The 23,664-nt window shown below is 40.8% G+C and overlaps 2 protein-coding genes across 2 annotated transcripts; one reads left to right on the plus strand and one right to left on the minus strand.

The window, feature by feature from the left end:
• Window positions 1–5,211: 5,211 nt before the first annotated feature.
• LOC115735889 (probable galactinol--sucrose galactosyltransferase 1) lies at window positions 5,212–9,895 on the minus strand. The gene is made up of 13 exons (XM_030667324.2): window positions 9,664–9,895; window positions 8,923–9,185; window positions 8,748–8,838; window positions 8,348–8,396; window positions 8,165–8,256; window positions 7,801–7,908; window positions 7,585–7,719; window positions 7,077–7,487; window positions 6,851–6,992; window positions 6,638–6,705; window positions 6,407–6,541; window positions 6,087–6,304; window positions 5,212–5,900 (listed from the first exon to the last, which is right to left on the minus strand). The coding sequence occupies exons 1-13, from the start codon at window positions 9,852–9,854 to the stop codon at window positions 5,527–5,529; spliced, it is 2,277 nt and encodes a 758-aa protein (XP_030523184.1). The 5' UTR covers window positions 9,855–9,895; the 3' UTR covers window positions 5,212–5,526.
• A 10,047-nt stretch (window positions 9,896–19,942) lies between these two features.
• LOC115735384 (chaperone protein dnaJ 11, chloroplastic-like) lies at window positions 19,943–20,480 on the plus strand. Its single transcript, XM_030666610.2, has one exon. It carries the CDS (start codon window positions 20,044–20,046, stop codon window positions 20,464–20,466), a length of 423 nt encoding a protein of 140 aa, XP_030522470.1. The 5' UTR covers window positions 19,943–20,043; the 3' UTR covers window positions 20,467–20,480.
• The last annotated feature ends 3,184 nt before the right edge of the window (window positions 20,481–23,664 follow it).

The following is a 23,664-nucleotide window of genomic DNA, read 5'->3' on the forward strand; positions in this document are numbered from 1 at the left end:
CATAGCTTCCACTTCGGACTCAATCGTTCTTCTCATTGCTTAAACCATATGCAAAACACAAACTCGAAAATCGATCGAAACCTTGTCTTGTTCTTGGTTACTCTCTCAATCAAAGTGCTTACAAGTGTTATGATCCTCAGCAAAACAAAGTTTTTGTCTCACGTCATGTGATTTTTGATGAGTCCATTTTTCCTTACTCCAAACACGCTAAATCGCTCCATCATACCAATTCTCAATCCCCGTTTCTACTATCTCAAATTACCCATGCACCCTCTCATTTTTTAATAGAAAATTCAGCCACCTCTTCCAGCACTAGACAGCTAAGTCAACCAATACATAATCAATCGGGTCCTTCAAGTTCAATGGTTGGAGAAGATCTAGATCAACATTCGAATGGCCACACAAATTTAGTGGAAAACACCAATTTAACGTCCCCAAGCACGGATCCATCATCAACTGATGAAGCTCCATCTATGTCTCCCGCACACTCAAACACTTCATTTGGCCCCTCAAACACAATTCCACCAATGCCCATACGCCCACATCGGATAATCACTCGCTCTCAGAATAATATTTATAAACCCAAACAAATACATTCAACCTCCAAACATTCTCTACCTCCATCACTTGAACCAACATGTGTTTCCCAGGCCTTAAAAGATCCAAAGTGGCGCGATGCTATATCGGAGGAATTTAATGCAATTCTCCGAAATGGTACCTGGCAACTTGTTGCACCTAAGCCTCATCATAATATCATTGGCTGCAAGTGGATATTCCGAATCAAGCGAAACTCGGATGGTAGCATAGCTCGATATAAGGCACAACTTGTTGTTAAGGGATTCCATCAACGGCCAGGACTTGATTATGGTCACACGTTTAGTCCAGTTGTTAAACTCACCACAATATGGGTTGTTCTTTGTTTAAAATTATCCAACAGTTGGCCCCTTCTATAGTTGGATGTCAATAATGCCTTCTTACATGGCACTCTTATGGAGGAAGTCTATATGCAACAACCATTGGGATTTGTCGATCAATCACATCCTAATCACATATGTCGATTGAAGAAGGCTATTTACGGTCTTAAACAAGCTCTTCGTTCGTGGTATCAAGCACTCCGTTCCTTTGTTATCTTTTTTGGATTCATGCAATCCAAATCAGATTCCTCGCTCTTTATATACAAACATGATGGCATCATTGCTTATTTCTTAGTTTATGTAGATGATCTTGATAGGAAGTGATACGAATTTTTTGCAAAAGTTCGTCGGTGCTCTTGCTAGTAAATTTTCATTAAAGGATTTAGGAGATCTACATTACTTCTTGGGAGTTGAGGTGATCCTCACAAAGTCTGGTCTCTTTCTCACACAACATAAATACATAAGGGCTATTCTTGATCGAGCAAACATATTAGAAGCTAAGGAGATTACCACCCCAATGGCTACCGGGAGCTCTCTCACTATTGTTGATGGATCACCTCATACAGATGCAACTAAATATGGGAAGAACATTGGTGCTCTTCAATATCTTGCATTTACAAGGCCCGATATTGCTTTTGTCGTCAACAAACTCTCTCGGTTTATGCACCAACCAACAGAGTTGCATTGGAGTGCTATTAAACGTGTTTTACACTATCCGAAAGGGACTATAAATCTGGGCCTACACTTGTAAAGTAGTCCCTCTCCATCTCTCCATGCCTTCTCTGATCTTGATTGGGCAGGCAATCGAGATGATCATAAGTCTACAACCGCATACATAGTTTATATTGGCAATAATCCTATATCATGGTGCTCTCAAAAGCAAAGATCTGTTGCTCGTTCATCAACCAAAGCCGAGCATCACGCAATTGCTACGACAGCATCTGAGTTCACATGGATTCAATCTCTACCGCATGAACTTGGAGTATCTTCTTCGACCACACCTAGCATCTATTGCGATAATATAGGTGCTACGTATGTGTGCACCAATTCTGTTTTTCACTCCAAGATGAAACACATTGCCATTGATTATCACTTTGTTCGCGGCATGGTTAACAAAGGTATGTTACGCGTGGGTCACGTGTCTACCAATGATCAACTCGCGGATGCACTAACAAAACCTCTTGCACGACAACGGTTTACTCATTTATGGTTCAAGATCGGCATTCGCGATGGAACGCCTCTCTTGCGGGGGTGTATTGGAGAAAGTATATCTCAACAGCAAAGTAATTTTAAAGATCGCTCTCAATCGGATCAAGACCAGCCAAGCAATTCCGATACTCAAGGCAAGTGCAGCGAGAGTTTCCAAAGTTGACGAATACTTTTCCTTCTTTGTATATAGGATTTTATTTTTCTATGTATAAAAGTCATAGCTTAGGATAGATATTGTATTACATTTATTCTAGCTGACATCTTTCCATAAAGTATTAGCTATCATGTACTTTACATACTTGTAAGAAATAAAGTAATATTATCTCATCCAATTCTTACGGTTCGAATAGTAATTCTCGTGAGTGAGTATAAATGGCTCGGGGGCTCCCTCCCCGGCTTTTGATCCGTATCAACTAAGTAGAGAATCTCAATATGTTTAAACTGATGATTATTGCATAACCAATTTCCAATTAAGAATAGAAATACCGGATGCTCAATACATGGTAACTCGGGATTCAAATTCTACGAACTGGGTGCAATCTAGTCCGAGCCACAAGGCCCGGGGGACTTAACTGGTCCATGGAGGGATGGTTTCTAAGTCTCCCGATAGTCGAACATTTGCGCTTCGACCTGCTAGTTGTGCACGGCAGCCATCGACTTCTTCCGGCGGCATTTATCCGAACTTTTCTTGCTCGAGTCTATCGATTATAATGCAATCCGTAGCAGCTCTACAATGTGAATTCAACCCCAATGTGCATATACTCCTTTGACATATTCCCTTTCCAAAAGATGAGGATGAGCCTGGACGTTCCTTTAATTTTGTGCACCAGGCAGTAATAAATGAAGGGGCAACGTTCATCGCCATGCCCTTATCTTCATCCACTTCCTCACGTGGAGATTCCTCGAGCTCTCGACTTTCGGCCTAGGAGATATTCATTCTTATGGTCCAAGATTCATAGGCATCAAATTCAAGGGACCGCTCATATATTCCCTCATCCTCAATAGTTTCATGATCATCCACATTTCTAAAGTGAATCTAACCACATGTCGTTCTCTTCTAAGCAAACTATTGCTCATTTGTTTTTCATTTGATAAAGGAGCGCGAACCATATCTCAACGGTGTCGGAAAATCCTAAATTGATTGGTATGCTTGTGATAAATTTACCTCCGTTAGCTTCCGTAAAATGTTATCGTGAAATCATTGAGCTGGATGACATATGTCAATAACTCAGTTGACTTGGCAAGTAGAAGATAAATTTATCTATTCACCCGTTCTTTTGACGAAGGAAGGGTATCGGTCTTTCGATAATTAGGCTCTATGAACCAAACTCCACCACCAATAAAAGGTTTGCTCGGATATGGTCGAAAATCAATCTGCGCATCTATTGGATTTCTACATGGATTTACCAAGTCAACTTAGTTATTGCCACATGCGAAAAAAAAAAAAAAACTTAGTTATTGCTATCTGTCATCTAACTCATAAATTTCACTGTAAAATTAACGGAGAGTAAATATGTCATGCGTGTACTAGTTTGAAATTTTTGACAACCTAAAAATTAGTTTGAAGAAAATTTATTACGTCTATATCAGTTTGAAATTTTTCATGTGTTCATTGACCATGAGGCGACTGACGGTTGCAATCCAAAAAGATCTCCATAAAGATTAACATAGTCGCTCCTAATCGATGGGTTTTCCCCCCTTCCAACAACCAGATTGATTTCGACCGAACAAAATAAAAAAGACAACCTGATTGATTGAATGGTCTAATTAGTAATTACGCATAGGAAACATTTCATTGCGTGTCGTATGCTCTCGAGAGGTATCCCAGAATGCTAAAACGGAACGTCGTTTTTGAAACGATATTCAAAAGGTTTTTGTCTGCATGCGCCGAAAGTAATTGCGGTTTCATCGGCTAGCTGTAGTTGATTTCTGGGATGGGGACGAGACCGTGGGGCCTTGTTTGCTTAGGTTCCCGGACCCCACCACCCTGCAAATGTTGCGGTCGCATTTTTCTAGGCCTAATTCTTTAAAAAAAAATTCTAAATTTTTTACTTTTATTTCAATTCTATCAACTTAATACAAAAAAAAAAAAATCACAACTTTAGTATCTGTCTTAATTATATTAAAAAAAAAATTTATCTCATAAAAAACCTTCAATTTTTACTTTTATCCAATTCTACTACTGCCAGCCGTTCGTCCATAATCACCATTACTTAATTTTACGTTGCTCCAATTTTCTCACCAAACTTATTGATGAATTTTCGAAATTAGAAAACAGCAAGTCTCACGGACGATGAGGTTTGAGATCGTTCGTCCAAATAATGAGATCTCCATGCCTAAACATTATGTGATGTTGAGTGTCGAGGAAAATCCGAAATTCGTCGTCTTGAGTGGTTCTGAATCTCTCGGCAATGTGTGGGGGAAGCAGAAAACATAATAAAAGTTTAGGGTTTTTTGCATGTTAGCTTTGCGGAGGAGTAATTCATTAACGGCGTGGAAATATCAAGTCGGATTAACTAACGATGACTGATGAGTATGGACGAAAGGCTAACCGGTAAAATTAAGACAAAAATAAAAGTTCGACATTTTTATGAGACAAAATTTTTTTTAGATATAATTAGGAAAATGCTAAAATTAGAATTTTTTTTTTAATATTAAGCCGATAGAATTGGGATAAAAAGTGAAAATTGAGATTTTTTATAAGATAAAAAAATTGAATATAAGTGAGACAAATGCCAAAGTTGAAGTTTTTTTTTTGGGGGGGGTATTGGACTCATTTTTCTATGATATTCTTTTCGCACATTGTATAAAAAAAAATATATTTCATGGACCATGACACATACATACATACATACATACATACATACATACATACATACATACATATATATATATATATATATATATATATATATATATATATATATATATATATATATATATATATTCCAGACATGGACCATGACAAATACATGCATACATATATTTTAAAATGAAGTTTGGAGTGGCTTCTATATAAACGTAGCTGGGGAGATGACAGCCAAATCATTTCTCCGCCTAGAGATGCAAACCCCTGAAGAAGCCAAGTCGACTCTTGTTGGATGAAAATTTCATTTATTTCTTCGAAGAAGATCCCCCATTCGGTGGGGACTTCTCTAAAGCGTGAATCAGGTTTTCCATCAAACTTCCAAGAATCGGAGAAAACTCCTGCTAATACAAAGGGGCATCTCAATGCTAAGAACCTAAAAAGACGAGGACATTTTGGCGAAGTTGATTATTAGATGATCTGATTTGTTTCGATCCGAGCCATAGATATCTTCAACTTGAACACCCATTTTTCTTCTTCTACTCTACCATAAGGAAGATTGCCATAGAAACCCCGATTGTCGATAGAGGAGCGACTCTATAGGTCAATCACTATGTTCCATTGGTATAACTCTACCTCTGGAACTCGCAAAGCGAAGGTGACTAAGCCAGATCGTTCTTCATATCCGAATTCCGAGTGTTCCGAACCAACTAGTACTCTTTGTGGTCGAAGTGAAGAATACGCACCAAATACTCCACAGCCACGGACTTTCAAGCTCACCGATCCGCTCTCTGTCTCATATTCCAACCACTTGATAGCGCCTCCTGAATTGAACATCTTGATGAGACCTATAGGGGCAAACAAGGCTCCGCTCCGCAGTTCCTTCACGGGGACTACCGTGAAAACTTCGTATTCCCGGGATTGTAAGGTAACTGGAAATGATGTGTTCCGAGGGACATAAACTACCTCTCCTGCAATAACCATCAATAAACAGTCATCCTCAATCAACAGATGATCATACATGCACGAAATTTACAAAATAGTCCCTTTTCATATGGCATGAAACCCCGTCACTGTAACAATGACTAATGCTTTCACTTTAACAGCGTTTGTTAGAGGCGTGTGACCAAAGACACCACCATGGATGCAGATCATACCTGCAAGATGGGAATATAGGATGACGTTGCCTGTCCAGTTGGCACCAGCAACTTTGGGCAGATAATCAACATCGTCAGCCCTTATGACACCAGTAACTGTGCCGGGTTGTTCGTCATGAATGAGATTCTTCTTTCCAACCTTACACCACCCAGCTCCCTGACAGTTGAAGACTCCCATGACACCAGAAAAATCATTCATGTTCCATATCTTCAGAAGGCTGGAAAATGATAAAAGGGCAGCTCACTGAGTTAGCAAAAATAAAAAGGATATGAAGCAGTAGTTGGGCATGAATGCTTAAAATGTTCAAAATTTCTTTTACCTTTTTCCATCTCTTGCAGGATCAGTAAACAAACAATCCCTGGTGGGTCTGCCAGGTAGCTTGGCCCTCAATATTGATCCATCAGGAAGAACAAGCTTTTTCAGTAGATTGAAGTCATGCTGGCCAGGTTTATCACTGCATCGAATGGGAAAACCGGCAAGAGGATAATCTTCATCAACCTCAAACTTTTGAACCATAACAGATCATGAAATGATATGTAAAAACTCTTACCTCACATAAATCGCGCATCCACCTACTGCACGGGCTGCACCATGATATTCAGCCATCGGGTGGAGGCTCTGCATCGCATTACAATGTGCAAATTGTCGTCAAGAAAGAAGTTGAAAGAAGATATTATAAGCAAGAAGGGTAAGCACGTCCTTAGATTTGTGCAACATAATGAAACAGGACAAACACAGGCACCTATAACGTTTTTTAGCTTACATGAAACATATCCCAATCAGGCTGCATGAACTCCCCGAGGAAAATGGTATTGTAAGCAACTGATGCAATATGGATTGTGTGTGATGCTGGATCTCTAGGCCAGAAGTCATCTGAAGCCCTTATAACAGCTGTCCGCTTCGCGCTGAAATTTCAACCACAAAAGCCCCAAATTTAAATGGAATCTCCAATGTAACATACAACACAAAAGGCACCTACTAAAACCTACCTGTACAACCCATCTGTGTTGTGACTCATACAAGATATGATGCTATTGTCTGGAAAATTCCTAGAGATAGATGCCTCTAATGCCTGGTGATATTTCCTAGCAAGTTTCACTCTTCCACCGTGGCCTGCCCCCAGAGTTTCCAAGATATTCTGAACATCGACCTTAACACCATCGATACCAGCAGAAGCAAGATAGGAGTGGAGCTCGTTGTAAAAGCTGAAAACTTTCTCAGGATTGACGAGGCCAAGGCCATTAGTGGCGATGCTATTGAGAGCATCACAAGGCTCATTGGATTGAACTCCTGGAGATGAGACAGGGTATGCCATCTTGGACTCGTAATGTTCCATTCCATCAACACCAGGCCTAACACCACCCCAGTAACCTGTGATCGCGTGCCACACAAATGCATACCTAAAATTTGGGGGACAAGTTTCTGGCATTAGAATTTGGAGCAACTACTTAATTGAGCTGAGTTTGAGGCAGAATCTATATATCACAATATGCATACTTCAAGGCATGTTTTTCTTTGATTTCAGTGACGATATGACAAAGGCCCAATGCCGGATCGTCTACTCTGCTACCCTCTTGGCCATTTTGCTGGAACTTATGGTTCTCCTTGATATGAGTTAATCGGTTCGCAAAACTGATACAACAAAGATACTAGTGTTAACCAAATGAATTTGCAGCCAAAACTACGGAAAGTAAAAATTATTCTGCCACTTACTTGGCAGTGTTGTCTGCTTTGGATTCTTTGCTGACGGGATCCATGCCAACAGATTGCCATCCATCATCAATTATGACAAACCTGGGAGGTACTCCACCTTTCTCCAAGCTGCAAGGTGATGTCAATAACTTTCAACTAATATGAGAACCTGTACTCTGAATTTGTTGCCACTACCAAGCAAATTTAACAAAGGTTGTTTACTAAGTAGTGTGGTGTGGTAAAACCGTATTCGGTAATCAAACTGGCCACCCACCTTGTTCCCGAGTCCCACTCTTTGATAACCGTTTAAAGTTTGTCACTATTTCAGTAAACTAATTTCAAGAAATATTTCGTGTCTCAAGTAGTTTATTTTAAGAGTCTTTACCTCTCTAGTCCTTGTTTCACACCATCAGCTGTGACGTCTGTATAGAAAGCATCCCAGGTACACCAGCCAAACCAGTTCAGCATATCGGGCATCTGCGCCACAAAGGAGGACATCATAGCAATGTTTACCATTTCAAAGCATTACATCATACATATGACAACCTTCTTGGGTACGTAAAAGTACCTTCTTTCTCTCGCGGTGAGAAAACGTCTCTAGATGTTTCTCAACGGTCCTGTACACATTAAAGCACTTTGAGGATACATCATGCAGACTCAAACCTCGAAATGTAGCCTATCATATCATCAAAGCCGTTTTCAATACGAGTTGATTGACAATTCGAGCAAATCTCATGCCTTTACGGCGTAATTCCAATTGCATGAAGCCAACATATCTCATAATAGCTAGATTGACAAGATTTTTGTCGAGTATCAAAAAGCAACCTCTATACATGGGGAAAAAGTTGCTTCGACTTGACTACAAGGTTGTAACTTTGGAGTACATGGATCTCAAATACAATGATCTAACTTCAGAGTTTATCATCTAGTAAGAATACAGACATCAACGAAGTAATCATAGAACTTACTTGACAGCATTGGTGATGACCTCAAATGGGTCAGAACCAGCCGCCACAAAAACCAGGTGACTTCCCTCAAATCCAGTAACCGCAGGATCACCTGCATAAGTCCACAGGTTAATCAATTTCAAACACATGATTAATTAAGATGAGAGAAAATTTTATGATGTATTCTTCCTCTTACCGCTTTCTAAACAAATTTCCAGCTCATTACGTTCATTTCCTTGCAAAACAGCTCTGAAATCACCTTCGAGAATTGGTAAGAAAACAGTATATAGTGCCGTCTGGTCAGAGGACCCATCTTCGCCACAGTTATCAAAGTGAGAGCCATCTCGCGCCTCCACGACCAGGAACTGAGTCTCAAAAGGTATGTCTTGACCACAGTTACCCATCCTCTGCGTCATCCACCACATTTTGAAGCGAAACAAACACAGGAAGCGCAGTCCCCTGAAATCAACCAACATTTAAACAAGAACTTGGTAAGATGACCTTCATTATCAGAATAATGAAAGCATCTGAAATTCTAGCTCAAATCAAAGGTTAAGCCCACGGACAGAGACAGCGGATGAACTTGAAGGCATCACACGATTACGAATTTACACTCATGGCGGTCTTCTGCAACTGGTCCTGTAAAAGCAGTCTGTCTCGGCCACATTGGTTTCCACAGGCAGTTTGATTACATGGCAAGTTAGCATATGAACGAGAATAACATCTGTCGAACGAAAAAGTCCCAGACCAGGCAGGACTTGATGAGCTAAGTTAGGCGCTACCGTTACTGGAGTGCCCGGCCTCTCTCGGTTGACCATACTTAAAAGAAGAAAACCAACGAGCATTATTTGGCTGCGTTGCCCTGTGCTATGTTCGTCAAAGACAGAGAGCTGGACAACAAGAACGAGCCATGACATCGAAAGGGAAGCAAACATACTCGAGCTTGCCGACGGGGAAAACGCGGCGACTCCCGGTCTGATCGGACCTAACGCCGATGAACGCGCCGCTCGCCAACCCGCCGCCGCCCGCCGGCGCGACCTCGATGTTCGGGTGCACATCCGTCAACACGCAGCTCCCGAGCACCGTCAACTTCCCATTGCTCACGCTAATCCCAGCCCCGACCGTCATCGTTCGCGCCGCCTCTCAACTCAACCCCGGACCCTTCTCGAGTAGCGCGAAACGCGAGGGCAATGCACTACCAAGCACGGACGATCGTCGAGGGAGAAGCAGTGGCGTGCCCATGGCGAGAGATGCGAAGGGGCATTTATACTGGGGATGGGGAAAGGAGGCCATGGAAAGGCACGGGAGAGGTCGCACGCACACGAGCACGAGGTGTTGGTGACAACGATGTAAACTTCCGCTTTTCCATTTTTTTTTTCTTTATTATTATTACTTTTTTTTTAGCTGATGAGGAGTCGGGATTATTTGAAATTGCAGTGGCGAAGGGCTCCAGGGACACTGGCGGAAAAAACGGCCGTGCGTTGCGTACTGCGCGAAAGAGGAAAAATATCTTTCCTCATGTTTCCTGAAAATGGCGGGAACGATCCCCATTCGTCGTACCGGTTCACTTTTAATAATTCAATCTGCCTTTTACGTACGTAAAAAGCAAAAGAAAAAGGGAGCCAGAGGGACTTCCCACAAGCGAAACTTTTAATCTCGGCCGTCGCAGCCGTGGCCCCCCCGCCCCGGCCCCCCCACCCCACGAAGCAGTGCTAATCACATGATCTGCTGTGGAAATTTACACGTCGCCCCTCAAATTGTGGTATTATTGCAATTTACTCCCGATTTCGCACGACCATGTCCCTAGCGTGTCGAGCATGGAAGATATATTGCAATGCTTTTTTTCCGTACAGTCTCGTCAAGGGGTTCAAGATGGACGGCTGAGAGCAGCCAGGAGAACGAAGAAAGGGACGGCGGCGATTTGTGGAGGAGTAGGACGGGACGCGCCTTATTGTTCCTCCGAAAAGATATCTGCCTCGTGAGCTGGAACGGACGTGGCTTCCCCGGAGATGCTTGCGCGGAATCGTCCGCTTCCTCCCCTCCCCCGGTAACAAATTACCCGGAAAGGGAAAGCTCAGAAGGCCCAAAAACAAAGTCAAAATGGAAGCGACGACTAATATGCCACGTGTCTTCTCCTGGATGGTCGAGTTAAAATAAACAGAGTTTACCCAAAAAAATTTGAAGAGAAGGAGACGTGTTTGCTAATTTGAGAAAAATGCGTGACTCATAATTAGTTGGGCAGGTATAGATTGGCTGGCGATGGATGCATGAGATGACGTGGAGGTGTTGAATAATTTTTTTTTTTTATAATCGAGGTTTTCCACGTGCAATGAAGTCTTCCTCGATATGGTAGGATCGAACCCGAAATCCCATCGGTTTAACTGTCTAAGATTCAAGCGTCTCACTAATTTATCCGGCGCCTCATTGGCGGTGTTAAATAAGTTGCTTTAGTAAAAGGGAAAGAAAGAAATATCTTCATAACCCACGAAAATAATTAGATATAAATTATTGTCGATAATGATAATATTTTTCGTTGATTATTTTTTTCTAAACTATATAACTAACCCTTTTTTTTTTTCGAAAGGAGAGTGCGTGTCGCCGAGTCAGCTTGCAGCCGGATGCGCCGCACACGAAACACGTGCAATCATGTCTCTTATAGAGGAGAGTGCGTGTCGCCAAGTCAGCTTGTGGCCCACGGACAGCTCAGATCGTACGCGGATGGGATAATAGACTCCCTTGTTTTTTTCCCTTGTGCCTCAAATGTTCAGTGTAGACCAACTAACGAAATCCGTCTATGCACACAAACAAAATCCAAGTCATAAGTAGTTTTTTTTTTTTCACAAGACTAATGTTTAAGTAGTATTGGGAAATTAACTCTATGTATTTAATGGATAGTGTACGTTGTATTTATTTCACTCGATCATTTTTTACTCTCTTTTTTCGCAATCAAAACAAGACATTTATCGAATAATCGTTTAATTTTTAAGTCGTTAATTACAAAGCGTTGCGAAAATAGTTCGCCGTGTTGAAAATTGTCGGTTTTCTTTATTTTTGGTTTTCTGAGAAGTAATGTGAAGGCATTCTTAGGAAGATCCATTTACAGACGGATAGAAGAAAAAAGGGAAAACACGGTTGAGGCATTCATTTGTGCCATGACACACGATATCTCGAGAGAGCCGTTAAGATCGTCACGGTTCGAAAATTGTACCTTGACCAGCTGCAATTGACATTTCGAACCCGAATTACATGTGTGGTCCCCTTGTTCTCAACACTCCATTCATTCAATCATTCATCACATTTGCACAAATCGATCAAGGCTATTCATAGGTCCAATGTCTTTTTTTTTTTTTTTTTTTTGTGGTGGGTTGGGGGGGTAGGTTGGGGAATTGAAAGTCTCGAGGTTTTTTTTATTTTTTAAAGGCTAGTTTTGTCCGCACGTCCACTTTTCCTCGATTCCCGACGGAGAATGCTAAAAACAAGGCACGTGATTCCACAGGCTATCTTTCGCTACATAAGTTAGGAACCGTAACGCGATCTGTCCATTCCTGCCTCTCCATCGTTTGCTTTTTCTTACCGCGCCAGCCCAAGGATTCGCCACCAAGAACCGCCAAGAAGATAACCGATGTCTATCCGATTCGTTTCATGACAACTCTGGACTGAGCTGAGCTGCACATGATCCCTCGTACTTTGCCCCCCCCAAAAAAAACGTGCACGTGAAGTTGGAATCACTGGCACAACATTTAAGCTTTCGCGTGCCTCCATTGGTCCACCTACTCGAGCGATCTTAAGGGCGCGCTCTCTTATATTAGCCCAATGTGTTCGGGATTTTCTTTCGTGGAACGCTCTTTAACGAGATTTGAATCCAATAATCTCAACGAGGGGGACGAATAAACTCCAAGATCATTGTTCTTTGACGTTGATGCGATGGCGAGCGTTTATTTTGCCATGCGAAATGGGCTTTGAAATAAATAATCTTCATTGTGCATGGCATTATGTGCCTAAAACCTAACTGTCAAGCAAAATCCGAACCGCTTGAATCCTGATGGGTCAAACCTTAAACCGCTTTCATTATCCACTATGGTTATCTACTCACCTCCACAAGTATCAGTTATGTATAGAAGTGGCGATATAGGTCAAGAATCAAATTATATATGGATACTCAATATTTCAAAAGCAAGCCAAATTTTAAATATCGAAACCCGACTCTATGTGGGTTTCTGTGGGCTATTGGACCCATAGTCAATCCATTTTGATTATTACCTTAATCCTCAAAACATACATGCACAAAATCCAACTCCGACAGAGTCTACGAAGTTCCGAGCAAGGGACACGACTCGCCGCCATTGCTCATCCCTCGAGGACCCACTGGAGCTCATCGCTCAAGCACCGTTGCCACCCTCGTCGCTCGTCGCCACCATTACTCGTCCCTTGAACATCTCGACCATCATCTGTTCTTCAACTTTAAATTACTCTCTCTCTCTCTCTCTCTCTCTCTCCCCACCTTCCTCCCTAAGACTCCAAAACTCCTAGATCTGATACCGACTGAGGTCGGAGACCTCCAAATCAGCAAAGATAGAGGTTGGCAACTTATGCGAAAAAGTGTCGGAAAAGTCTTAAATCTTGTACCAATTTAGTCTCAAATATTTTATTGATGCAAATTTAGTCATAAACCTTTTGATCTATAACCAATTCAATCATTCTAACTAATTTTGGCTAGATATTGTTAACATGGATGTTGGACGGCCTACGTGGCACAATCAGGCCCGACATGAACATTTTTTAATATTTTTTTTCCTTTTTTTTCTTGTCTTTTTTTTTTCGAGTTCCTTCGGTGGCCGACGAGGGTGACCCTCATCGCCACGGGCGATCGTCGGCCTTGCCGGAGCAAGGGCGAATGCTAGCGTGGCCGACAAGCGATTTGACAAGGCCAACCCTCGCCCAAGCCAAGGCGGCCTCGCCGAGCATCACCTGTGGTGGCGAGGGCAGCCCTCGTAGGCCACCGCCGGAGGACTTGGAAAAAGAGACAGGAAAAAAATAAAGTGAAAAATAAAAAATTGAAAAATTATTAAAATATTATTAAAAAAATGTCCACGTTAGAGCTGCCATCCGGCGTCCACATCTCTATGTCAAAAAGTTTATTACTGAATTGATATAAATAAAAAATTTAGGATTAAATTATCACCGATGCAATAGAGTTAGAATTTTTATGACACTTTTTTCGTAACATTTGGTTTGAGGTCGAGGACCTCCACCGGCTTTGAATATGAGGTTGAGGACCTCCAATTGCTCGGGCAACAACGTTCAGCTCGGTTTCGGGGAGGTCCATGAACGCGGGTTGGGAAAAGGCGACGGCCCAATGAGGGTGGCAATGCGGCGACACGGTAAAAGAGGTGGGATATGCCTAATTGGGGAATAAGATGGAGTTCTTCATAAAAAAAAAAAAATTTGTTTCATTCTTTAGGAAATTAGCTTTCTAACTTCTATGTTATTAAATTAGTTGTTTGGAATATTGTTTGTTACTTAAGTGAATCGTGTGATATAAAAAGACCATGTCAACATCGGATTTTCAATATTGGAATGTTGGAATTCACTCACTATATCTATTGAGAAGGTTGTGCTTGCGTTTGAGCACCGAACTCGTGAGATATTTGCTCGAGCTCTCACGTGATTCGATGGCGATGATTCGAGACCTATGATCGCTCGCAACTGATTTGTAGAGCCGATGTGCAACTTTCAAGGGCACCTACAGCAATTAAACTTCTTCTTCTTTTTTCAATTTTTTTCTCATTGTAATTGCCAATTTTCAAATTCCCTTTTTATTTTGGTTTTTAGCCCTTTTTTTTTTTTTTGTACTAGTACATTTCCTTATTTTTCCTCCTAGATTGTGTTTGCTCGTCCGGATAAAACTTATCCTATCCTATATTTAGTAGTTGCCCAAGAGGGGTATAGGGGGATAAAATTATCTTAGGGGGAGAGGTGGGAAAGAGCCGGATAGGATTTTTCTAATTCATAAGACCATAAATTGCGCGCTCAAGCCAACCTCTCCACCATGCCCTATCTGTCTCTCCGTCACGCCAAGCCGCCTCCCCAGCAGCAGGAGGCAGCTTCTTCGGCAGAGGCAGATTTCAGCTCTGACCCCAGCAATGTGACAATAAACATGACAAGGTTTCTCTTCTCTCAATGCCGTGACCAACCCATGTTTTTTCTTCTTGTTTATAGTCCTGCGACATTAGAAGTGTTAGATTGCCTTAAAATAGTTTCTGTCTTTGGCTCAAAAAGTTATTATAGAGGCAGCCATTGCCAGTAACTTCGGGAAAGTTTATCGTACCTCTCTTGTGTCACTGTAGTTCCGCTCGCAGGTTAAACTTCCTAAAGCCAAACAAGAGGGTTCATTGAGTAGGACACCACAAATTAAGTTACAAAGCTGCTTTGCTCTTTGCTCATAAAGTCGAGCATGTAGTATGCGTCCGGGCTTCTCTTTTCATCATCGCATCTCCATAAAAAGATCGAATCACTTTTATGGAAAATTTTCAACATTTCAGCTCTGACTCCAGCTTTCAAGTATATGATGTTCCTCAGCAACTCGTTGATCTGCCGCTGCCTCTTGTCCCCATCACGGCAGCTCTTGGCAGTCGTCCCCTCGAGCTCCGATGACCGACTGGAGATCCGCCGCGTTGGCTCTGGAGAATTCAAGAATTATTATATTGATATCCAGTTTTTATCAAACAATGGATATAATAGAATATAAACATATTCGATTTTAAATCGGCAGTTCACCAAATGACAGACATGATATGATCAAATCGCTGAATTTCTTATCCTATCCTATTCAGCCCTATCCCGATTAAAAATCCGGACGACGAAACGCAATGTTGCAAATCTTGATGGGTCTTCAAATCTTTTAGTGGTTACTATGGTAGAATTTTATGTTAGATATATCTTTCCAAACATGATCTCTTCTGCTAAATTAGACCAAATTTTTAGCATCAGGAGATATGTTCAAGTAGTTTAATTGGTAAATCTTTTCAGTAATTTCTTATTTGTTAATTCTTTTCATATTAAATTTTCTTTCATTTGATTAGTTTATTTTTAGTATGCTATTTCCATATATAAAAGGAAATTTTTCTTTTTCCATGTGGGTTAAATGGATCTCTTGCATCGGGTCCATTTTCGACCCATCTGAACTTGACCCCAACCCGCTCAAGTCTAGTCATGTGCAATTATCATAAAACATCAAGAATCTCATCCGAAGCTAGTGACAACAAAGATATAAGGATCTCATCTACTTGTGAAGAAGCAGTTGCATTCTAACATATACACATTCATAACATTTGAATCTTCGTTTGTTTCGCGAAAAATAAATGATTTAGAATACATTTTTTTCTTAAAGATGACCGCTTAGATCGCTTGATATAATTAATCAATGACAAGTATTTTCATTAATGATAACAATTTATGTCTCAATATTTTCACGGACGATAGAGACATTATTCATTCGTCCATTCTTACACGCGAGACCATTCATTTCAGCGGGACAAGCGTGCCCTTTACTCCAGGGGAAAAGAGAAAAAGGCCAGTCATAACTCTCGAGGTACTATACATAATTGAATCGCCATCCCTCGGGATGGAACAAAATGGCTGAAGATGGAAGTTCAAACACCTTCTCATCTCAATTTTTCAATCACCATCACACGCCACGATGGAGTACACACAACCTCTACGGCAGTCCTCGTGGAGACTTCCCTACCTTTTGGATGGAAATACGTTCTAGAAAAAGCGAGTGGTTGTTTGGTGGAGCATAACTTTCATTTCACCATCAACTTAACCCAATGAAGTAGTCTAGACTGCAAACTAGGAAAAAAGAGAGAGATAAAGACAGGAGTCCCGCTCACCCCCATTTGGAGAGGAAACGCTTTTCGTTTTCCTCGGGATAAGACCTGCCCTGCGGATTGACAACGTCAAGGCAACCACATGATAAAAAGAACTCGTTCTTTTTTCTTCTTGTTAGGAGGATATGTCAAGATGAACCAATAAGAACCGATGCCATGGAAACTTCTTATAATTTACATAACACGATGCGATGCCAACTTTCAGCTAAAGCGATTTCAGTACATGCATGCAGCAAGTTGTCCCGTTCACGAGGCTAGAGCGATGCTCTATCAGACGAAGTTAGAGAATATACAGTGTCTTTATGATGGTGTGGCCTGGGAGGTCTTGTTGAAATACTTGAATCCACACTTTCTTATGCAGGTTTCGCGAAGAATAATCTCACTCGCACTTGGGACGCTGCTTCGTAGCTAGATTTCTAGTTGTCTGTGAGGCGATCGAGTCCCGAAACTCAAATCGAAATAGCCCCAGTTCGATCTTGACCCGAAGTTTGATTAAGTCACCGTGTCACCACACAACTAGAAAAGAGTGTACCATTATACTCTAAGAGTCGAGACCTACTCATTTAATCACGTACATGCTTTATTTGTAGGGAAAACGAAAATCATCCTCATCGCTAAAATGTCCTTGGGATTCATTAACTAAAATCACAAAAACAAGTTAATTGCGCAAATATGTGCAAAACTATTGTCACGATTGTTATTTTCGAGACCAAACTATTGTCGGTGCGTTAGCAATTCAACGACAACCTTGTTTCTACTTCAATTGTGATAGAATAATTAAATATTAAATCACGCATCCATATAACTGCTTAAGCTTTCGAAACAATCGACAATGATAATACTAAATCTCACATGATATCAAATAGGAGTCATGAGTTCAAATATTTCCGTGTCCCATTTGCTTCTCCAATTAAATATGCCCACGCTTAATATTGGATAAAAAACCTAGACTAAGTGTGAGCAAAAGCGACAAAATAATTAAATATTAAACTACATTTTTATCTAACAATTTAAATTTTTAAAACAATTAACAATGGTTTCACAAACATTCACAAAAGAAAATTCAACAAAAGTCGACTCTCACGATCCTCGTTGGAGGAAACCCTACCTATGATTGGAGGAAAATATTGCACCGGATGAAAATTTGCGTCGGGATGATTAGATGGGCGACCAACCACATTGAAAAGTACTAAGTTTGGTGGTCGATGAGAAGTCTTCTAGAAGCTTTTCCCCTGCGCCAAACCTAAGTGCACATGGCAACATGCGTAGCTGTAACCTTATCACGCTCACCCAATCGAGCGACAGCATGCTTGAGCTCCGGACCCGACCGGGGCCAGCCCTTCTAGAACTCCCTCGCACGTGCCCAACCAATTAGGGCCACTCAAAACCGTGGAACAGACGAACGGGACTTGTCCTCTTTTCTCTTCAAGCGCTCCTAGAGCATCACAACAATTCAACCAAAGTTAATTATCCTTCATCATTTTGAAAAGTTAATTCGCAATAATTTATGTATTGTAATTGTCTTGAACAGGAAAATTATCCAATCATTTATAAGTTTAATATGAATCAATTAATTCAATCATAAACTTTTCGATTTTTCCTATTTAGTCCTAAACTTTTCCTTGCCTTTCGGCCAAATGAATAGACGGGAACGTTCGCCGTTTCCGGTAAATATTAATCGAAATGACTACAGTGAAATTTGGTGCAAAAATTTAGGAGTAAGTGGGCAAGATCGAAAAGCTTGAGGCTGAATTGGCATCTGTGTGATAGGTTTATGACTGATTAAATAATTTCTCCCGATTTGGATAAATGAAATCTCATTCGGGAACTTCTTTATCTCGATAGGTAGAGGACGCCTAGGTCGATCTCTTGGCGGGGGGGCCCCGCGGCCTTGAGGGCTCTCAATCGCTTGGCTTTTTTCTGTAGGCGCTTCCAACACGTGAATGGAGATCAATAAGGACATGGAAACAAAAGAATATGCAGATGTAGGAAGGAGTACGCATGCAACTTTGCTCTCATGTTCCAGAAGAAAATGACACTGCGTGCTCACACAAAGTTACCATTTGCAAGTAAGAGATGGAACTGTTTCGGAAAACTGAACACGAAAAGATACTAATTTGATCTGGTCTTGTTTTGCAGTTTGCACGCGAGTTTTGAATTTCCAAGAAAAAAAAAGCGAATCTTCGCCTTCGTCCGATCTTCAAGCACGAGATTCTTGGGGGCCAAGAAAAAGGCTATTTGCACGAGGCAGCGTCTACAAAAAAAAAAATGGTGTCGGCGAAGGAAGCAAGTTAGAGAATTCGTTTCTTTTACAAGGGGTATTGGGAGGATAAGTCGGTTACAAGACAAAGCACAAGTCCTTCTTCCAGGAAGCTAAAGCTTCTCTTATGTGACTCCAGTCGTGGGAGGTTACTATACCTATCTACCCAGCAATCGCTAACTGAAGTTGACTTGGGGTCTACATTCCATAGTTAGAGGCCCATAAATTCCCTCCAAATATTTTTCTTAAAGAACTTACGGAGAGATCCCTTCACCATATCGGGGAGCTCCTTCCCCTGTTCCTGTTGAGCCTTTTAAGGAGCTGCTCAGGTCCACACTTGGCAATAGTGATGAAAATGAAAAACAAGCCATTTAACAATTTTTTTCTCATGGCCAATAAAAGTAAATATCTAAATTGAGAAAACGTGATTTACAATACTAAAAATTCAAACACATTTTTCATGTACACCTTTCTGACTCACTAGACAACAGCGAGCCAGGGCAAAGTCTTTACTAAGAAAGCTCCCCAATTTTGGCTTGGCCGAACATTTATACATATTTCTATACATCATATGTTGGCTTGAGCGACACATTAGACCTAGCCAGGCCAATGATCATTTCTAATTGCCGCCTCGGGTCTTATCTAGAATTAGCGTCGCTCTTGGTGTACTCAAGCACCCAACACTCCCACGGTCTACACGAGGTGCCCATGCTCGAACCGCGAAGCCTAATACCTGCACCGACCAAGGAACTCGATACTCAAATCGAGGGTCCTAGTGCACCCGTCCCTGCCCACCCAATGTCCCAACCCTAGACAAGGATCCCAGGAAAAGCCCAATCTCATGAAAAATCAATTTTTCCGAAAACAAACATCCTGGCAAGATCGAAATTTCGGGTCTTGCCTTGCTCCATCTCTGATGGATCCGAAACCAGATTCGCCTTCTAGAAGCTAAGGAAGCCATGTCAGCAACCCCACCAAAACGCCCCGTTTCTCCGCAGGAAATCGCTCTTTCCACAATACGCTTGACCCGCATCCGAATCCATTTCACCTCTCCATCTCGACTCCGTGTTGACCCTATAAAAACCGAACCACCCACTTCTCCTCCTCCGCCATTCCATGTTCACACCTCGCAACACGACAATCTCCAACAATCAATACCTTCCTCTCGATGCTTGGTCTCGCAGCCTTATCGCCCCTCGCCTCCCCCCGCGGCGCTCTCTGTATTCCCGATTCCCGGGCCAATCGCCGCGCTCCCCTCGTATCTCCGCCGCTCGCGGCGCTGGAGCCTCGGAGGCGGGCCGCGGCGAGCCTCTACGATGTCCTGCGCGTCAAGCGGACCGCGTCGCCGACCGAGATCAAGGGCGCCTACCGCACGCTCGCCAAGCTCTACCACCCGGACGCCCTGAGCCGGGCCGAGGCCAGATCGGACGGCCGGGATTTCTTGGAGATCCACGACGCGTACGCGACGCTCTCCGACCCGTCGGCGAGGGCCCTCTACGACCTCTCCCTCGGGTCTCACCAGCGGAGGCGGCCCGCGGGCGGCGCCTGGTGTTGCCCGATCCGGAGGTGGGAAACGGATCAGTGCTGGTAGTTAGGAGCGATGGAGAATCGAAGGGATTTTTCCTCCAAGAATTTTGCTTAAATTTGTTGAGACAAAAGGAGGAAAAAACACAAAGAGGAAGTATACAGCTTCTTGTCCACATGGCCGGAGCTGACGATGTCGGCCGGAGAGTAGTGTTTTGTAAATTCCACGCCCGAAATGTTTTGGATTGATATTTGAAAACATCAGGTTGTAAATTATTTCGAATCTGAATTTATCGAGTATTACATGCATTATATGTAAAACAAATTCAACCCAAATCGACAATCATACGCTCATTGTTTGTCTTTGTCTTGCGAAAAATTGTTCGATTAAAAAATTATTTAAAAAAAATGAGCATTGTATTGTATGAGCTATTTAACCGAAACAAACATAATTTATTCTTTATTTACTCATTTTTATAAGTGATGTAAATTATTATTTTTAGGGAAAATGCCCTTAATTCACCCTAGAACTAGGGGCATCACGTTAACGAAATGGCTAACGGGTGATATCGACCTTAACCATTTTGCTGTTACACTTAAAATCCAAAGATCTCGGTTGTTATCATATAAAAACTGTTTTAGATTGCAAAAGAAAAAGTAGATAAAGGGAAGAGAGAATTTATGTTCGGACAAACAAGAAGAGAATTATTTCTTTGTTCGTTTTAAATTTTTTATTAACCCTACTAATTGTTCTCATTTCTCCGGAAAGGGAGAAAAAAAATGTGCTCAACTTGCATTAAGCAAGCACCAAAATTGTTTAGTCTATTTTAGTAACTGCCCACTTTCTTTACAGATTAAGTTAATTTCTTAAATGTGGTGTTGATTTCTCAAATGATCAAAACATCTTTGTCTGATTTCAATCTTAATATATATGACAAGCAACCAAATTTGTTATACACCATGGACGAGTTTAAGAGATTCAGCGACCAAATGCATCCTTAGTGCGCGTTTGATTTCAATTTTGGATTTCAATTTTGGATTACTTAGAAAAATAGCCTCAAAATTGATTTTTTTTTCCGTTCTCTAGACGAGTTTTAGAAATTCAAAACGCGTTTAATAGCTGCATAAAATTTTTATTCTCGGAATAGAAATGCGTTTAGTAACTACACAAAATTTAATAGTTTCTCTTCCCTTTTTTTTTAATTTAAGTCAAATAATTACGTCTTCTCACTACAAAATCAATCTATATAGCATAACTAATAAAATGAATACAGATCATACATAATCCATAATTAGTTTATTTATTTCGTAGAGCGTAAAAACATATGCAAGATCCTTAATAAAGGATACTCAATGAGCAATTTGCACTTAAATTTTTGCCATGAATTGACATGGAATTATGGGTGTCAAAGCGGTATGTCGATCGGGTTTGGGTCGAGTCCAATCCGATCATAAGGGAGACACATTCATGAACAACGAGAAGTAGATCTTACTTAGGGCTAAAAGTAGATACATCAATTTATCGGCTTTTATATTTTTTTTATAGGTTCAATAAAAATCAAGATACAAAAAATTAAACGGAATTTTTTATTCCTAATTATTCCGAATCTTAATATTAACTCATTTAACCCGTTTTGACCCATTTTTATGCAACACAAATCTAACGACCTATATCCGACCCAATCCATACTCAATCTTTATTGCCTAAATACATATTTATTGGTAAAAGGACACTAAGAGTGTTAATATTTGTGTATGGCGCTCATTTTAGTGCCAATATTTTTTTTTTTCGGATCGGTTAAGTGCCAAATTTTTTGAAAATCTATTATTTCAGTGGCAACTCTAGTGAGTTTGGTCGGAAATCTAACATGGCATATACATGACTCACCAAAGCTTCCAAGTTTGTAATAAAAAAAAGCTAAAAGTTAAAAACATTTAAAAAAAAAAAAAAGGAAGGCTCTATTGCGGTGGAGAGGGCTGTGTGCCCTCGCCATCGTCGCCCCACCATCCCCGACAATGGCTGGCGAGGGGTAGGGAATAGCCGGGCTTGGCGACCCTTGTCGAGGCCTTAGCGACCTCCATTGGCCATCCCCCACCCCTCGCCGGCCATTGCCGACAATGGTGGGGGTGGCGGCGGCGAGGCCTGTGAGCCCTTGCTTCTGAAACTTACGCTTTTTTTTTTAGAGGCAATTTTTCTGTTTAATTTTAATTTAAAAAAATTAAGTATTTTTAAGTTGAACAGTTCATGTGGCATCCATGTGGTTGATTTTTCTTAAAAAATCGAAACATATTATTAAAATTTTAATAAAAAAAGCCATGTGTCTTGTTTGGCCAAAATTGACACTTAAATAATCGTTTTTTTTTGGAATTGGCACTTCAATGATCGTTTTTTTTTTCGATTTATCACTTAAGTAATCCAAAAAAAAAAATATTGGCACCAAAATGAGCAACGTACACAAATATTAACACTTCGGACGTTCTTTTGTCTTTCTTTATTTAACCAAATCATGGAATATTTATTTTTTTATAATTTATTAAGAAAAATGATATTATCGAAACACTTTCATACAATACAATAAACTTTTTTAAATAATTTCTCATTCTTCATAAAAAGAAATAATTTTTTAAATGTTTTCTAGAGAAGTAATTTCTGTTTTATTTTTCATTTTCCTTTTTCTTAGGTGGACGGCAGCGGGAACAAAGTGAGAGCCTAGTCTCGTTTCTCAAAAGTGATTACGGAATAAAGAATCAACGCTTTTATGATTCTTTTTTCTGCTCCAAATCTGTTATCGGGAACAAAATCAAAAAATTGAGAATCAAAATCATTTATGTCACCAAATATGTTTTTTTTTTTTTTATCTTTTTCTGTTTCGAGAAATAGAATTAAAGAATCAGAATTGTTACAAACATGTTTTGAAAGCCCATACAAAACGAGCACCTAGGAAAAGAACCATAAGAGATGCCTATGCCCATAAGAAATCGTGAAGCCGCCCATAAAGAGAAATGAAACTCTGCGCAAAGCTTTCTCCCGTGATACGAGCTACCACTCCTTGATAATCAATAACACCCTTAAACTCTTCTTGTTATAGAAAAAGTAAGGGCATGTATGGTAACACTCCTTGGAAAGTGTTCCCAGAATACTTTCGGAATAGAAACGCATATGATAAAAAAATGTTCCAAAAGTATTCCGGAGAACATTTTTGAGAAAAAGAACACTTTTGAAGCAAAATTAAAGAACAAAAAAAAACTTGTTTCTTGTTCTTTG

Source organism: Rhodamnia argentea, chromosome 2 (genome assembly GCF_020921035.1).
Source record: "Rhodamnia argentea isolate NSW1041297 chromosome 2, ASM2092103v1, whole genome shotgun sequence".
Lineage (NCBI taxonomy): Eukaryota > Viridiplantae > Streptophyta > Magnoliopsida > Myrtales > Myrtaceae > Rhodamnia > Rhodamnia argentea.

Coding starts and splice junctions, on each gene's coding strand:
- LOC115735889 (XM_030667324.2), bottom strand. CDS start 9,854: ATGACGGTCGGGGCTGGGATTAGCGTGAGCAATGGGAAGTTGACGGTG. Junction 8,257..8,347: donor CTCACCGCGAGAGAAAGAAG/GTACTTTTACGT, acceptor TTTGTGGCGCAG/ATGCCCGATATGCTGAACTG. Junction 5,901..6,086: donor CCTATATTCCCATCTTGCAG/GTATGATCTGCA, acceptor TGGTTATTGCAG/GAGAGGTAGTTTATGTCCCT.
- LOC115735384 (XM_030666610.2), top strand. CDS start 20,044: ATGCTTGGTCTCGCAGCCTTATCGCCCCTCGCCTCCCCCCGCGGCGCT.